We start from the raw sequence: 17,254 nt of genomic DNA, 5'->3' as shown, positions 1-17,254 counted from the left end.
TGTGAAAGGAAACACTCCAGAAAATCAGTAAATTCCAGATAAAAGAGTAATAAAAGACATTTGTAAGTGCTGTGGTTTGTCACTCATGCTTGGCTCAGAGTTTCAGCACTGCCACCTTTCTCAGTTCTATCATGAGTCTTGTTTTATACACAGTGTGATTGAAAGCTGGAATTTAAAAAAGGATAGAGCATCTCAGTTTTGATTAAGAAGAAGAAAGGAAAAGAACTGGCCTTTGCAACTACAGCAAAAAATACAGAAATGTGTCCTTCCTGCACCCTATGATGGCCAGAAACAAAAAAAGGAGAGAAATTATGTCTCGGATCAGTTTAACATTTCTGAAGTACCTCCCATCTCAACCACTTTGGTGATTCTGGGGACACTGGACTCATGTTTTTGGAACACAGGAGACTGGCAGTGATAAGTGCATTAATCACAGCAGGGATGGTCTAGACAACCTGAAGCTATGTTTGGTTCTTGGCTTTGGTACAGGCTTCCTATGTGTTCTTGAGAAACTCCTTAGATCAGAGCCAGCAATACCACTTATCAGGCTGAGTACATCACAGCTCAGCAGGCTGTCAGACAGCGCAGATAGGGGAGGCGTTTCTGTTATCAGACAGATAGGTAATCACAGCCCTCCCACAAGCTGTACATTGAATCTTACACCAGTAATTGCCAAAGCCAATATATTATTCTGTTGCTTAGATTATGTAAAAATATGACATACTGAAATGTTGCTTGTGGAAATAATTTCAAAGCCAGAAAGGCAACACCCATCCTTCGTGAGGCAAAACTCCCAGCAGTGTCAAGAAAGTCCTTCAGATTCAGAGTGAAGGGTTACCTGGGAATCTCCCTGACTGACAGGCATCATCCTCCAGGGATGTCCCAGTCACTGGGCCTCTGCATTTCAGGCAACACCTTATATTTAGCCTAAGTATCCCAAAGCAATATATCTGATATCCTGATAAAAGTACTAGGGTGAACTTTCTTCTAACCTTGAGAAACAGACTCAAGACCTGTGCTGTGCTTACAGATAGTGTTTGTTTCTCTGCTCATGAGGTAGTTATCTCTATTGACCGCCATGGGACCAAGCTTCTCCCCTTCTCCTCTCTTCTCACCAAGGCTTGTGTTTACACAACAGGATGGATCAGCCCTTTCAGTTGCCTCTGGAAAAGTTCCTGTCCAAGGTCTGAGAATCTCTCTGGCGTTTGCTTGGTTCATGGTCTATGGGTAGATGATCCCTTATAATAACTGCAACCTCACTCCCTTCATCCACAAGATCCAAATCCTCTCTGCCACTTCATCTTTCCTGGGAAGGGATGTGGAGTAGGAAATAGCTTCCAGATCTTTGAGGCATCAGCAAACACCAGGAAAAGGCTCCAGCTACCTATTGACCTCCTGCAGAAGCAACTGTACTGCTGGTAGGCCTCTCCCTTCCTACCCCACCTAAGGAGACAATGCTCTAGGTAGCTGGAATAATTAATTTTCCATCATGAAGGGTTAATAACCAGGTATGCCAGACATTTATTATCTGAATCAGACTCAGACATGATCCTTTTAAGATTTCTCAGAAAGCTAAGGTGACACAGAGACAATTCACACTCAATCTCTCTCAGGGTCTGAGGCTCACTCTGCTGCATCAATCGCAGTTTCTCCTCCTGCCAAATTCACAGAGAGCTGGAACAAGGTTGATAAGGGACCATATAAGACTCCTGGCTATTCATATTGTTCTATCCACTGGCTAGGACTGTATTTTTTTTTAAATTGTGTAGGATTGTGCATAGCTATTTGAATACTCTGCTTATTAAAAATAGTGTTGTGACGAACAAAAAATTCATTTCCATCCAGCTGTGTGATTTCTCGCTTCCCGGTTTGGCCAATGTATATCAGAAAGAACTGGCCATCTCTCATCCATGTTCAAGCTACAGAGCATTTCAATGCCTCCGCTTCTTGTGTTGTGCTTCCACTGCCAGATATTTTTTGCCTATGTTTCTACAGTAAGCCAATCTGATTGCTATGTGAGCCTCTGGTTGCCAAATGCTTTGGATGAAAAACTCCACACCAAAACCATAAAAAACTGCAGAAATCCCGTGTGGAATGAAACTTTCTACTTCCGAATACAGAGACAAGTCAAGGTACACAAACCAAAAACTCTCGTCTTCATCTCATCTCTAAACAGCTTCTTTTGGTTTAGCCCAAAACAGGACGTCATGTCCTCTAATGCTTTTCTGAGTTTACTTAAAATACCCCTAGCAAGCTGGAGGAAAACAATTTTGACTTTTGCTGGAATCCACTTCTCTCCTAACAGATGGTTATTATTTATATATCTGAATGTGAACCTGACCTCCTTGGAGAAGGCTGATGGAACCAATGACAGAGTGCCAACACGGAGAAACTATGAAATAAAAATAAAAAACCAACACTATAACAGAAAAACACATCTTTCCCTGAGACGACAAGAAATAACGGCATATCAATGCCAGGAAGCTGCTAAATTCTAGCATGATTAAGATCGTTATTCCGTTTGCTGCTGATAATTATACTACACTCAAATAATACCTACAAATAGGTGGCTGGAAGTGGAAAGTCCAAGCACTTAGAAAAGTGATTATTAATACGAAGTGACCTTTATTGCCCATGTTTATAAGGGGCAATATAGGATTTCTGGCTATCTATATTCCTTCCTAAAAGATTGCTTTTTTTGGTGAGAGCAACTTAAAAGCATAAAAGGTGACCCAAGAAAAATCTCAGTTCGGCCTTAATTGATGAGTCTAGAAGCTGTTTCTTATAAAGGAGGTTACACTCATTTTCTTACTCTTCCTTGTGACACTTTGCCGTCAATACTTTTCTATTTCCTCACTTGTAAAGCAGGCTCTGAACCTGAAAGAGCTGCACAATGTCATACTTCTTGAGTACATGCTAACAAATTGGATGTTTTTTATTTATTCCCCCAGAATATTCTGGAAATTACTGTTTCTGATGAAGACATCATTCATGATGATTACCATGCAACTGTGCTTTTTGATGTAGCTAAAATCCCCCTTGGGGAAAGAGTGCTTACAGCATTCCTGCTAAAGCCACAGGTAAGGCTTTTAATACCTCTTGATGTCCTTTCTCTCCCCTCTGATTAAAGAGGTGTGCTGGCTCTTCTGCCTTTTACCACCAGGACTAGCTTGGTGGTAAAGATGTAACAAAATTTATTAAAACCTTAGAAATTGCACACCAGTGCCAAAATAGATGGCCTTCTCAAATTCCTCAAATTCAGTTTCCTCTGGCACAGATTATGGCCAAATTCCCAAGCCCCAGAGCAGATGCAATTTTAGGGAATCTTTGCACTTTTAATAATCTGACAGAAAATGACAGTGTTTATCTAATCCTCACAAAGATCATAGAAAGAAAACCAGTACAAGGACGGGGAAATGGCCTGTTTCCACAATATTTTACTGAACACTTAACTCTCAGCATGCTGTGTTCAGCACATGGAAGGTGGCAGAGAAGAAAGTGAAACATAAAGGTTTGCTAGGGAGACTTATAAGCACAAAGCACCCTTTGTTCTGCTAGTACAATTGAGATCTTCTTTTCCTTGGGGAAGGAAAAGCTGCTTCTGCCTTCTAACGCTGACAATAACAAGCACAAAACAGGATATTGTTATTTATTAAAGCATAAAGGAAACTGTGCTTGCAAAAACGTGGGTCACTTTGCAATCCTCTGCACATACTAATTGAGACTCCTTAATTATTTTTTTTTCTCTCATTTTCAGAGGACGGAGGAACTCGAAGTTGAGTTTGTATTGGAGAGCATGTGAGTAAAACCCCATTATTCCGGAAGCAGCAGCTTGGATAGGTGGATCAGTGCTGAGAAACCTTCTGTACACCCAGTATCGTCTTAATAGCTAGATTCACCCTCTTTCCAAATGTAATGTGTGCATCAGCAAATCATTGTAAGAAAGGAGAACGCTATGATGTGGAGAATGAGTTCAGAATTTTTAATTCTGTGACTGTCTCTTAAAATTTATATATTACGTACATAGTTTGGAGTTGGTTTTCTGGGGCTGGTAAATCCCACTGCAGTAAGTCTATAGATTTTCTGGAGAGGATTCTCTGGGTAGCTGATGGTAGGAGAATGTTGCTACCTAATCTGTGACATATCCATGCTATTAAGGCTGTTACAAGCACTTTCCAGGCGCTTTTTGCAATTGAATCATTTCTACTAGGCTGTTATGTGGGGTCTAGTGATAAGGGAGCGTACCTCTACAAGCAATGGGAAGGAGGAAATAAAAAAAATATTAAGAGAGAAAGATGTGTCCTGTTCAGGACAGTGTCCAGATTATATTGTTTATAAATACATATTATTTGTTCTTGTTTTCTAGCCCAGATCCTCCTGAAACCATCATCACAAATGGGGCAATAGTGGTAAAATATTATTTGTTTTCTTGTGTTCTTTCCCACATCATTCCTTACCTTATCTGACTACGATGGCAGTGAGGGAAACATGACAAGTCTTCATTCTTTAGTGATACTTTTTCTCTTAGGAGCTGTGTCTTTGAGGAAGCCAGCACAATTCCAGAGGAGCCTGCAGACAGCTATCCTTTTCCTTTGATTTGTCTGCATCCATTGAAAATTACAATGTGTTTATCATAGCACCACCTTCCCACGTGACCGCGTAGTTAGTTCTCACTTTCACTGGGTCTGGCAGAAGTCTCCAACACATTTGGCCCCCACATTCGAGCAGTGACGCTTCCTACAAAGACTTCTCCAGCATCTGCTGGCACTGGTGGTGAGATCGCTGGATGAGCGACCTAATTCTCTGTCCCTACCCCATCTCTTCTAGAGTCGTGAAGTAGCCTGCTTGGAAGTTCACTTGGACAGCAGGATGAAAAAGAAGCATTTTTCAGGTAAGCTTATTAATTCTTTACCTGAATATTAGTGATTTAAGCCCCTCTAACAATGCCTAGAAATTGTATCATCCAAATACCAAGGCTTTAATTGGCCACCTCTAAAGCAATTTGTAAATCTTCCCAGTAGGGAGTGCTACCAATTGTGCAGCAGGTGTAGGTTCAGGGTTCTGACTTCGCAGGGAGCCTTGTGCCAGACCAGAAACAATATCAGATGCTTGAACAGGTATCTAAACCCCAAGCTGAGATCCTGAAAACCTCTGCTGTAGTACTGCTAAACCCTGGAGAAGCTTACTTCCCTAGGTGCAATAGTCCGTGGCCTTAACTTTCCTCGGGATCTCTGACAGGTCGACTCTGCATGCGCACAGAAACACCTAATTTTTTGCAGGGGCTAGCTGCTCAGCAGCTGGCTCCCATCTGGCCCTGATCAAGATCCAGATTCCAGAAGTTCCTCTGCCCACATCCCCTGAGGGGCTGGAGCTGGTAGGCAATCTCAGAGCATGCATAACACACACCAGCAGGATTAGCTGATCTCTTTATATAAACAGGGTCATCTGCTGCAGAGTCAGATCTTATTTCAGGGGACTGAGGACTTCTGTTGCCCATTATTTGGCCTGGGATGAGATGATTTACGTGCAAAGTACCTGGTTGCATTCACCATGTCATGATGCAACTGCAATAGAAACGCAGCAGTCTAAAATGCAGTACCATTCATATCACACTCCCACCTGGCTTCTTGTTTAGCCCATTATAAAGATACAACGACCTGTAATGTTTGGGTCTTGGATCACTTTCAGAAGACAGCTTTCTAAATACAAAGGCAGAAGAGAAGGGGTTTGTTCAAAGTTACCTTTTGCTCCTTTTTTTCCCTTTCTCTCTTTTTTGCAATTAAAAGTAACTTCATGTGTATATTTTATCTCATTGTTTCAGAAAACGAGCTAACATTTACAGTGAGAGGATCCTTTGAAGAAACTCAGAGAGCTTCGGTGGGCTGTGACTCCAGCTCCCCTCTCCAAGGACCCATTTTCTTCCACTATGCCAAATACAAGCAACCTTCTCTGGATGTTGTACTCACAAAGAAAAGGAGGCTTCCCACCTTTGTACGTTGCCCCAGAACACGGTAGTCAACACAGACAGTCCTTTGATCTGACCTTTATGTGTGAGTAGGCAGCAAGAGGAGAACGTCTCTGTCTTAACCAAAAAGCACTCCGTCTTCCTTTGCAGTGTGCTTGTGTGCCACGGAGAGCAAGAAGGAGCAGAGGCATCCCCCTGACTCTCCCTCTGAAGTCACTCCCCTCCAAGTGGGAAGTAGTTGGCGAGGTAAGTTGACACTGGCCAAGAGGAATCCTTTGCAAGCTTTTAAAAACTGTTTCTGGTTCCCAAGAAGCAGAAATTGAAGACTGCAGGGATGAATGTCACGGACTCCTGACAGATGTTTTGCAGAAGACCTTTATTGTCAGCTTTTCATTGCTTATATACCTTTTTGACACATTCCTCATGTGGCCATGCGCACAAACAATTTCTGTTATTCATCCGCTAGCTCTAAACACGCGCCTTACGCTACATTCTAATAGGCTGCTCTATTCGGTTTTGCTTACTTAAATTCTTCTCGGCATTTCCCAAATTCCTGTTTCTGTCTTTTACTGCCGCATTGCTTCCGTTCAAGGACGTGTCAAACTGTGCTACGTTACTTGCAAATTCACCCCCCACAGAAGACCACCTCTCTTTACAGAGAGTCGGTTGTTTTCTAACCTTCCTCAAATCTAGGGTGATGCATAACGAAGTCAATTATTTGTAGCAAAATAAAATGGGACATCCAGGGCAGAAGGAGGAAGAATGTCTAAGGTGTCGCTCATGCTCCTCCTACTGCCTGTGTCCTTCCCCAGGCTGGAGGTCCCTGGGTGCCACTAGGACAGCGGGGTGAGGTTGCAGCCTGGCACGCTGCCACAGGAGGCAAACCTGCGCCACACTTACTGGGTGCTCGGCCTCTTCGGCTTCCCCTTGTATCTCGTATTGTTGAGAGAGAGACTTCAGTCTCAAGACTCGTGTTTAATGGTGGACCCTTCCAGGGAGGTGAGGTGTAGCTCTGCAGCAATTCTGCTACTTATCTGTGAGTACCAGCGCGAGCTACACCTGAGTTTCACAAAACAGAGAGAAGATGGAGACTATAGATGATAATAATAAAGTCTTAATTTATTAGATCTTTATTAGCATTAGGTACTAATGAAACATCGAGAGGAGACACTATCTCCCAGTCTCAGTTTACAAAAGTTCAGAGCTTTGTAGATGTAAAGATGACCCAAAGAAGCTATACCTGAGTGGAGGGGGGGAAAGACTTTTTTAAAATAAAATATCAATATTCATAATTTTACCTTTTTCTTTTTCAGGACAGAAAACTTGATTTGCACTTTAAGGTGAAAAAATGGTAAGATAACTTATCTATCTTCCTTCCATGGTTTTTTCCCTCAATTCTTTGAACTTGGATAGTTGTCAATCAAGTTCCAATCCCTTTATTACTGCCTGCATCCTGAATGTTGGCTCATTGAACATTCATCATTTCAGACTATAAAATAAATGGACTCAGTACACAATGCAGAGATTTTTCGGTGGCCGTGAGTTTATGTAATGGGACTATGCAGTGAGTTAAGAAAAGGTTCTATAAAGAACATGCCAATTTTCTATTGATATTTTGCTGCAATCAAAATTATGTGCTAAGGGCCACTGTAGACACTCTTTGATACCTCCACAAATTATTGCCAAATGCAGACTTTCAATAACAGCAGCATTTCAAAACTAATTGAAAGAAACTTTTCTGTTTCCTGAGGTCAGAGGAAAAAAAATGAAAGTGCCTGGTCACTCTAGGATATGAAAAAAATGGAAATAACGAAAGTACCTGCATTTATTTTTTTTAATGTCTACTCAAAAAGATAAATGCAAATTAACTCGATTAAGTGATTGCTTATTTCTAAACAATGGAAACACATTGTGTATTTTGAGATATGGCGAAGGCCTTAGTAAAATTTATAAGGTGAATACGTAACACTATGCAGGAAGTTCTCTTCCCTTACAAAAGCAGGTGCACCTTCTATCACGCTGTTTCTTTTCAGTAAATATGCTATGAGACAGACATACATTTTACAGCTGTCATTTAAAACCTCTTCATTACCACACCTAAGATTTTCACAGCAGCTTCCAGACTGCACCTATAGCGCTTACAAATATTCATAAATGACTATATGCACCCACACACAAGAAAAATCTGAATACGGAAGTCCACAGCTTCAGTCCACGCTTCGCAGGTATCAGTGGAAGTTTGCGCAACTTTTGAAGGTGTGTTTAAAAGCTGCCTTTAAAACACTGCCCTCCGCAGGCTTTGGCTTTGTGTCTGACAGGGAAACAATGCTTGTGGATATATTACTTGTTGCTTTTAGATATATTTAATTTCAGGCATACTCGGCGAGGAGAAAAACAAAAAAAGAAACCCTCTCGGTCCAAAGGAAGACACACTGTTGCTCTCCAGGAACAAACTAAAACATTTCATCTCTTTCTGCTTTGCTTTATAGAGACCTGACGGTGAAGGCACGTCTATTCATGAAGTAGAAGCAGTTAAAATGCTGAATTAGTCTAGAAATGTGATGTCAATTACCTGATCCTCTGTTCCAGCCAGCAGGACCTAGATGTACGCCTGGGGTTTGACCTGTGTGCCCAGGAACAGGATTTCATTTGCAAGAGGAAGAAGGTGGTTGCAGCTGCTCTGAAGGACATTCTTCAGCTGGAGGATGACTTGCAGGATGATGAGGTATCTGAGACATAATTATTCTCTGCTTTCTCCACAGCTGAGTGTCAAAACATAGCATTTTTGTTCAATTCCCATTTTCCTGGAAAGAGAGTACAACTTCACGTGCAAGCTATGGCTGACTTCTTTTCTCTATTCTAGGGAAGAAGTGAGTATTTATAGGGAACATTAATTAAAATCTGTAGCCCTGTTGCTACAGGAGCTAGCTTTGTGTTGAGTAGCAGTCTGCAAAATAATGCAGAGAAGGGCTAGGTGCTCTCAGGATCAAAGCCAAAGCTTCTTTTAGGCCTCAGAGTCATCTTGGCCAGATCTAAACCATTGATTCAGCACTTCTATCCCTCACGGTTCAAACTGGGCTTTATTTTGTTCTGCCTTTTGCGCTGGCCTTTAGGCTCCCATTGTGTGAGCACAGCATGCTGCCCTTCTGACTTCATCACCTGCTGCAGCTAGAGCGTGCGCTTCCTTGGCAAATGGGAGTGATAACAGAGGGCCCAAGGTGGGGAGAAATCAGATTTCTCTCTTTTAATTATGCTCCCATGACTGCAGTGTGAAGCCTGAACTCAGATGCAGAGATGACAAATTTCCCTTGTTTTGCCCTAAACTAAGCTCAGCAGTTTTTCTGCACAGCCGGACTTTCACATACAAAAGACCTTGCCTTTAAATGCCAGCACCATACCGTAGGCCATTTCCTTCCCCTCAGACGTAGAGGCACCCATACTTCCCTGCAGAACAACCTCCCTAGAGCCTTCTGATGATTTGCACAAGAGATTAATTCACCCCAGTGCATGGTAGCTATCTTTACTGTTAACAGAGACAATTAATATTTACGGATTAATCCTTCTTCTAAGACTACCAGACCCTGGATTTCTGAATCATCACAGAAAGAAGTAATAGCTCACTTGCATACCTAGTATTGTATGGACATACGTGGCAGATGGAGCGAGTAGGGTTTCTCTTTCCCTCCAGCAACTGTAAAAGGGGGTGGTGTCACCAGCCTCTGGTCTCAGGGGTTCCGAACTGGTCTGTGCTCTTAAACACATCAGCCATGATACATATATTATGGCCTGTGAAATAACTATACAATAGTAGAAATCAGCTTTAGCAAACTTCAGTAACACAGAGGTTACTACTACTCACATGGAAACCGTGAGACAGCACCTATGTTTTCTGGTCTGTTGCATCTGACAAAAATCTGGTTCGGATGACAGGAGGTACCGCTTCCTCTAGTTTTTTGCTGGTCTGTGTTATTGGTTTTGCAATAGAACACATGATGTTTGAGAGGATGGGTTTCATATCCTTAGGATATGCACAGCTGCTTGGCAGAGGAGGCATGAAGTATTTCTTATCCCTTCTATGCCCCATTATTAATTCATGTTTTTCTTCTCCTTGCAGACTGGTGGCAACGCAGCATCTTTATTACTTTATCAGTGCTGTAACTTTCTCTTTTCTAATCAATGATGTCTCTTGCCCTTCTCAGACCATGTCACTAAATACATGTATTTTGGGATCGAACAGGTACCTGTGGTGGCAATCATGACAACGGGTGGTGGAACCAGAGCTCTGACAGCCATGTACGCTCACCTTCTCAGTGTGCAGGAACTGAATGTGTTGGACTGTGTATCATACATCACTGGGTTATCCGGCACAACATGGTAAGACCAAGATAAGCAAAGTCTTCACAGGAATTTTCTATATGTGATGTCAAGGAGTGATTTGCAGTTGTATCATCCTTACTATCAGGAAAGGACTTTCTTTTCTTTTTCTGAGGCAGCTTTTTCTTGTTTTCTTCGGTGGCTATTTGCCAGCAATTGGCATTAATTCAGCCCAAATTAAACCTGTGGTTGATACCACACACCCATGTGTTTTCATGTAAATCAAGGCATGATAACTTCCCAAAGCTCTGCTTCAGAACTCACGTTTTTTTCCTTATGTCTTTCTTTTTTTTCTTTTTTAGGACCATGTCAAACTTGTATGAAGATCCTGACTGGTCCCAAAAGGATCTTAAGGAAACACTCAATGATGTCCGAAAGCATGTGCTCAAAAATAAGTTCTTCACTTGTTTTGCCCCCAATCGTCTGAAATACTATTTGAAAGAGTTGTGCCAGAGGGAAAAGGAAGGACATCAGATATGTTTCACAGATCTGTGGGGACTCATCATTGAAACCATGTTACATGAAAAGGTACAACAGCAGCACCTTTCTTTTCAGATTTGCATATTTAGTGAATATGGAGGTGAGGGCAGACAGTAAATCAAGAATTGATTGAGATCGGAAGGGACCTCTGGAGGTCATCTTGTCCAACAGCCCCGCTCAAGCAGGGTCAGCTAAAGCTGGTGCCCTGAAACACGGGCTTTTGGATATTTCCATAGGTGAAGACTCCACCACTTCTCTGGGCAACATATGCCAGTGTTTGACCACCCTTAAAGAGGGGTATTTTGCTTCCTTCCTTGCTTGTTTGTTTGTTTTTCAGATAGATGCCTAAACCGTGTGGCTTTGTGGTATCATCCTTTGTGTTTGTTGGCTGCATTATGCAGACCTTAATATCACACCTGGTACAGAAAGGGTGGGGATAAAAAGAAATAAGGGGAAACTTACAGTATGAATAACTTTAAAATGAATTCACATGTAAATATTTAAATGAAAAACCTGCAGTTCTTTTACAAGAGCTGCACAGTGTGACAAGGCAAAGAAAAATCACAAACCCAAACCCAAAGACGGTATCTCTGAGTCGTTAATGGGATTATGTCACCCTATAAATATTTCCATTAAAAGGCAATGTTCAGGCTCTATTTTAGTGTTCCCAATAGGCCATTTATACTTAAGAAAGAGAAAATGTTCCCCCTGTAATACGAATAACTCCACACACATCCAAATTTCTACAACGTGAGCACAGCACAGCGCGAGAGGCTCCCTGGGGTGGCTCAGCAGGGAGCTGTGAGTGTCCCCGCCGTGCCACAGCCCTGTGCCCCGGACTTGCACCACCCACGGGAAGCCCAGCAGCACAGCCATCCCTCCAAGGGCTGCTCCAGCAAGGGGAGCACCTGCAGCTCTTCTTTGAGGAGGGTCTGAGCTCAGCACCCTCTCAAGCCTCGGCACAGCTCCCATACTGTCCTGCCCTTTCCACCCTGCCTGACTATGCAAGACGCTCCGCATCAGAAGCAGTAAGGGTCAAGGCTCACTGAATATTAATTAATTCTGTCTGAGGCTGAGGTGATTTTCTGGGCAGTCAGGGCAGGGCGTACTCCTTCTGAATGACATGTTTCATGCCAAGAGCGCTTTTCAAATATTCCCAGGCATTTTCCTGAAATAAATAATGTGAATAACAACATTTTGTTCCTACCATTTAAATCTCAGATTTTTTCAGCATATGAATTTAAATTAGGACTATTTGTGTGCTGAAGCGCTGGGGCTAGGGAGGTTTGGAGATAGGGATGATAGTACCTCTCTGAACTAAACTGGTGAGAAACATCCTTGCTGGAGTCCAGTATGCACTGTGTTGTCACAGCCCAGACTTAGATGAAGTGGGAGGCTCTTTGTGTCATCTAACTGTCCTCAGCTACTGTCCTTCTTCAAAACAGGAGGACTCCCATAAGCTCACAGATCAGCAGCAGGCACTAAATCAAGGTCAGAATCCCCTGCCCATCTACCTCTCTCTCAATGTGAAGGATAAAATCAGCGACCAGGATTTTAGAGGTAATAATACTCCAGAACTGCATTTAAAGTTTAATCCCTGTAGGGGTCAATTCAGGCTTAGGTAAAGAAATCAGTTCAATGCACAAATCCTCTAAAGGGCTAACCCACTTGAAGAGTAGAATTTTAATAGTTAAATTTTTTAACGTCTTAGTATATTCAGCTGTATTCAGGATCAAAAGCAAAATGATGGAGGACATTATAACAAAATTACCTCAGCAATCTAAAGCCTGTAGAGAAATTTAGATGTAAGAGGACAATTCACTCTTCATGTTCAACACTGTGAAATTTACAGTGAATAAACGTTTGCAAGTTAGAAATTAGTCTGCCTTAACCTGGCCAATACCATATGTTTTATTCAACTAAGTTGTGCATCTGCTGTTGTAATAAGTCTGTCTTGTGCTTTTGCTTTCAGAATGGGTGGAATTCACCCCTTATGAGGTAGGATTCCCGAAATATGGTGCCTTCATTCATGCAGAAGACTTCGGTAGTGAGTTCTTCATGGGTCGCCTGATGAAAAAAATCCCAGAATCCAGAATCTGCTTTTTGGAAGGTGATTTGTTGCTCCATGAAAATGTAACGTAATATAATATAATCCACTCCTGCATAAACCCTGCTGCTGAAATGAAGCAGTTAGTATATTTTTTATCTGCCAGAAGCAGTATATGGTAAAATGTTAAGATAAGATAAGAGGTCGCTATCTGCAGGATTTTGTATTTTCTCTGTAATTTTATTCACCTTAATAGGTTTATTTGATTTCATTTGTGGTTATGCTTACTGACATGAGGCCTTCGTAATACTTATACGCCTTTGTCAGCAACAAAAGTTGTGTAACGTTGCTGCTAAGTTAAATCATCGGTCTCTTCTGCAGCCTGAGTTCCTAAAATACAGCCTTTTATCTACAATGTTCCTGCCACAGCTAACTCTGATTAATGCTCCAGGATAACACTTCCATTTCAGAATGCAAATAGGTCGTAATATTTACCTTTTTTCCCCACTTGCATAAGAACAGCAAAAGCAGTAAGGCAATCTTTTTTTCCCTTTGCAAAAGCAATCTCTTGCCTCATTCCACCAATTGCACAAAGGAAGTTTCAGGGTTTTTTTGAGAAGTTGAGACTGTTTGCTGTGTGGAGATTTCACTACAGCTAGTGGTGAGGTGTCAGGAAGCAGTCAGAATCTCCCTGTCCCCATCTGCAAAATCAAACAAGGTACCCAGGTCTCCCCTTTTGTGATCAGAAATGCCAGCAGGCCATCAGCCCCCTTCCTACACCTCCCACCTTGGCACTTTCTTCTTCCTTTCTCTAAAGCAATGCTGGGATTTTTGTGTCCCTGTTCCTGCCAATGACCCAGAATCTCCTCATTCAGGCAACGTTACTTATTTCAGTGACACAGTTATTTGAAAGGTTTTCAGCAATTCCTTTGCACCCCAGCGCCCGAACAGAGCAAGGACTGACTACACAGGCCCTGCAGCTCTTTCCTGCATGGCCGAGCCCATCTGTCTGACTGCAGGCTGACATTGCTGGGTCAGGCAATCGCCAGGCTGCTCAGGTGCAGCCTCTTCCATCCATCGCTCAGTTCCTCCTTAGAGCACCAGGTTTAGTTCTGCAGTTTGGAGGGTTCAGGCCCACCCAGCACATCTAACCATACCAGATAATGGGGTTTTCTCAGCCCAAAAGATGACGGTAGACAGGTGACAGTCTGGACTGCCATCAAGTTTGCTACACCTGTTACTAAAGGAGCTTGAAAATGTAACCCAGATATGCCTTAAAGCCTCAAAAATCAGAAGTCAAATCAAAAGACTCGTACATTTACGCTTTCTGTTTTCAAAACTTTTAAGTCATCTTCCTCAATCTAAGGGATATTAGCGTATGAATCCTGCATGTTTTGTGCTTGACAGTTCTGCATGGCAACTGCATACCTGTAACAGGATTATGCTAGAAATATATAAAACCTTCAGAATTACAAATGCTGAGAACTTGGGGAATAAGACAGGTGGAAAATGTTAAGATGTATTTGACAAAGCGTTATTTGCCACATAACAAAACTGAATGTGTTAGCAACTGTACTGAAAATGCTACCAGCCCTCTTAATATATCCCAATAAATTAGGCTCTTTGTATACATTATGGATTCATATGCTAACTCATAAAGACATTCCCTTTTATTTGTGCACTAAAATAATGTAATGAATAAAGTTTGCTGGAGAATGCAGAAGGTACTGAAGGTCATTGTGAATGAAAACACTTCCAGGTCTTTACCAGTCTACTTTCTGTCAAATATGCCCTATGCCACAGGAATCTGGAGCAGTGTATTTTCCTTGAATCTTATGGATGCTTGGTATATATCTGTTAATTCAGAAGACTTCTGGCACAAATGGACCCGAGACAAAATTACTGACATAGGTGGGTTATTCTTATACCATTATGTTATTTTACTGTCCCTCTTTTTCTTTCTTTTACCCTCTGTGCTGCTATTCTCTCACAGAATTTTTCAAAGCCATTTTGGAATTCCCTTTTCAAGGCTTCCTGTAATCCACATGGAAACCAGGAGGAAATTCATGCCATGTATTGCAGTATGGCAATCATTTCAGTTGTGTGAGAAAAGAATCCACGGGATCTGTCACAGGAAAGGAAAAAAGAAGGAATGGCCCACATATGAGCCATTTTTAAAGCACAAGGGCAAAACTGGAGAAAAATATCCCTGTAGACTAGGAGAGGAGACTGGAGACCTCCCCTAGCAATCCACAGTCTTCCAGATCCTCTCTTGGAAGTTGGGGTATGGCATAAGGCTTCACAGAAACAAGAGCAATCACCATCCCTGCCTCTCTGAAGTCTACAAAGCACAGATACAAACTTCAGTACTATTGCAAGTTGTTCCAAACTAGTCCTAAGGACGATATCTGCAAAACAGGCTACCAAATTAAGAAAGATCTGAAGGGTGGGATTTCAAGGAGAAACACGTGAGACAGGCATACTACAAAGAAAAAAGATGAAAAGGAAGAGAAATGTAGCAAAAAGGGTGATTTGTTTTATCTTTTTGCACTTGTAGAGGGTAGTTTCTGGTTGTTAAAACAAGGAGCTTTTAGTTGCTAGTAAGGAACATTAATTATGCTTGTGTGGTGAGAGATTGTGTGGCTGAGAGGTAAATTGTAACATGGAGTAGGAAAGGAAGGCAGGATAAGTGCAGGATATTTTAGTGGATAAAATCATAGAAAAGCAAAGGAAGTCATAATAGTTGAGACGAATTGATTTACAGTACAAACAAGGCCTTTACCACTGTGGACTTAGAAGAAGAAGTGGATTTTTTCAAAGCTTAGCTGAAAAACTGTTAGATCTGTGGAGATCCGGGAAACAAAAAGAGAAAGAAGTCCCAGTTTTGCCAAACATGTTAAAACAAATTATGATTGCACAGATTAACCTCAACAATGAGACCACATACAAAAACCTGTTATTTTTCCTTCTGCAGATGATGAAACCCTGTTCCCTGCAAGACCAAATGAGCTGGATACTCGAGTAGTTTGTCCCACTGACAGCTTTTCAAACATCTTCCGAGATGTTGCCATGGTACGTCCAGCAGCTTCAGAAATCCATAACTTCCTGAAGGGCCTCCAGATGAACAACAACTACCTAGAGAGCGAGTTTTCCAAATGGAAAGGTATGGTAATAGCACCCTGGTTTAAACCACCCTTGTGAAAAAGAAACAATGCTAAAAGGATTAGCAAGTAGACTGCCTTTTCATTCTGCTCCCGTCCTCTGAAAATATTTGAAACTGTTTATTACCAAAAGCTGAAACTAGCTAGCAGGAGAGGCTTCAAAAATAAGTTCTTAAAAATTTCATAGAAACTGGCAACTGAGAGATGAGAAAGACCCTGGTTAGTCAGCCAGCGTATGTCTGGTGATGTGCCAGCCAGCCAGCCTGCACGCTTGTGGGATGGCACTGCTGCCATCACACGCTGTCTCTTGCCCTGCCAGTTACTCAAGGGATGTGTGAGGGTGCCCTGTTTCATGTTACGGTTTCACTTAGAAGTAAGATACAACCTCTGTAGCAGTATTGCCTGTTACACAGTTTGGGAATTAATGCTCGGTCTGGTACTAAGTCTTCCATGCTGCACATGGGGATATCCCCACCTCGGCTGTGTACTTTAGTAACCGCGTGCCTGTTCTGATAGTGCACAAGGCACCAAGCATCTTTAATCTTTCGTATGTTGAGACAATGAGGTGCCATTTTAATTTTTTCCATATTAAAAAAAAATGTCAACCTGATCAGAGTCACACACAAAACCAGGGGATGGAATTAACTCTATTCTCCTGAGCCCCAAGTTAATCCCTCTTAATTAGAGGAAAGCCAAAGAAATTGCAGAGTACATAGCGAAAAGAGGAAACCAGATGAGGAACCGAGAAATGACTGAACAGCATCTAATCAGCTACGTAGGTAAGTCTGAGACCCAAGAAAAGCTGAATTCTCTTTTTGTTAAAAATTTACTTTCCTCATCTCATCTCTTGTATCTAGCACCACCCCCGAAAAAAAAAAAAAATAAATGCTTCTTTTCTAGACTGTGAGCTTGACTCTCAGCCCAACCACCTGACAGGAGCAACAGACTACCTCATCCTGATCGATACAGCATTTGCCTTTGCTACCAGTTACCCACCCCTTATGAGACCAGAAAGGAAAGTAGATGTCATTTTGCATTTCAACTACAGTTCAGGTTCCCAGACAAGGGTGAGTCTCCTGTATTCTTCTTTACTGATATCTCTGTTTCATCACTGAGTTCCCAGGATGGCTGATCCTCTATTCATATAAACTTTTTTCCCCCCGGTATCTGGGAAGCGTAAATCTCACAGTTTACCAGGGTCACATATCTTTATTGAACAGAACAAGT

At 41.9% G+C, this 17,254-nt stretch overlaps 1 protein-coding gene across 1 annotated transcript in view; it reads left to right on the top strand.

The window, feature by feature from the left end:
• Positions 1-17,254, top strand: part of LOC142062737 (cytosolic phospholipase A2 epsilon-like) — a 37,494-nt gene that overhangs the window by 15,701 nt on the left and 4,539 nt on the right. Inside the window, exons 4-19 of the mRNA XM_075105638.1 lie at positions 1,996-2,132; positions 2,952-3,080; positions 3,758-3,798; positions 4,367-4,409; positions 4,828-4,891; positions 5,822-5,991; positions 6,116-6,211; positions 7,279-7,316; positions 8,555-8,690; positions 10,203-10,339; positions 10,642-10,867; positions 12,265-12,379; positions 12,792-12,929; positions 14,670-14,777; positions 15,841-16,029; positions 16,928-17,094. Coding sequence (XP_074961739.1) covers positions 1,996-2,132; positions 2,952-3,080; positions 3,758-3,798; positions 4,367-4,409; positions 4,828-4,891; positions 5,822-5,991; positions 6,116-6,211; positions 7,279-7,316; positions 8,555-8,690; positions 10,203-10,339; positions 10,642-10,867; positions 12,265-12,379; positions 12,792-12,929; positions 14,670-14,777; positions 15,841-16,029; positions 16,928-17,094 — 1,934 coding nt within the window. The remainder of the gene's footprint in view (positions 1-1,995; positions 2,133-2,951; positions 3,081-3,757; positions 3,799-4,366; positions 4,410-4,827; positions 4,892-5,821; positions 5,992-6,115; positions 6,212-7,278; positions 7,317-8,554; positions 8,691-10,202; positions 10,340-10,641; positions 10,868-12,264; positions 12,380-12,791; positions 12,930-14,669; positions 14,778-15,840; positions 16,030-16,927; positions 17,095-17,254) is intronic.

Source organism: Phalacrocorax aristotelis, chromosome 10 (genome assembly GCF_949628215.1).
Source record: "Phalacrocorax aristotelis chromosome 10, bGulAri2.1, whole genome shotgun sequence".
NCBI lineage: Eukaryota > Metazoa > Chordata > Aves > Suliformes > Phalacrocoracidae > Phalacrocorax > Phalacrocorax aristotelis.
The sequence above is the reverse complement of the archived record's forward strand: the minus strand, read 5'-3'. Positions and strand labels throughout refer to the sequence as shown.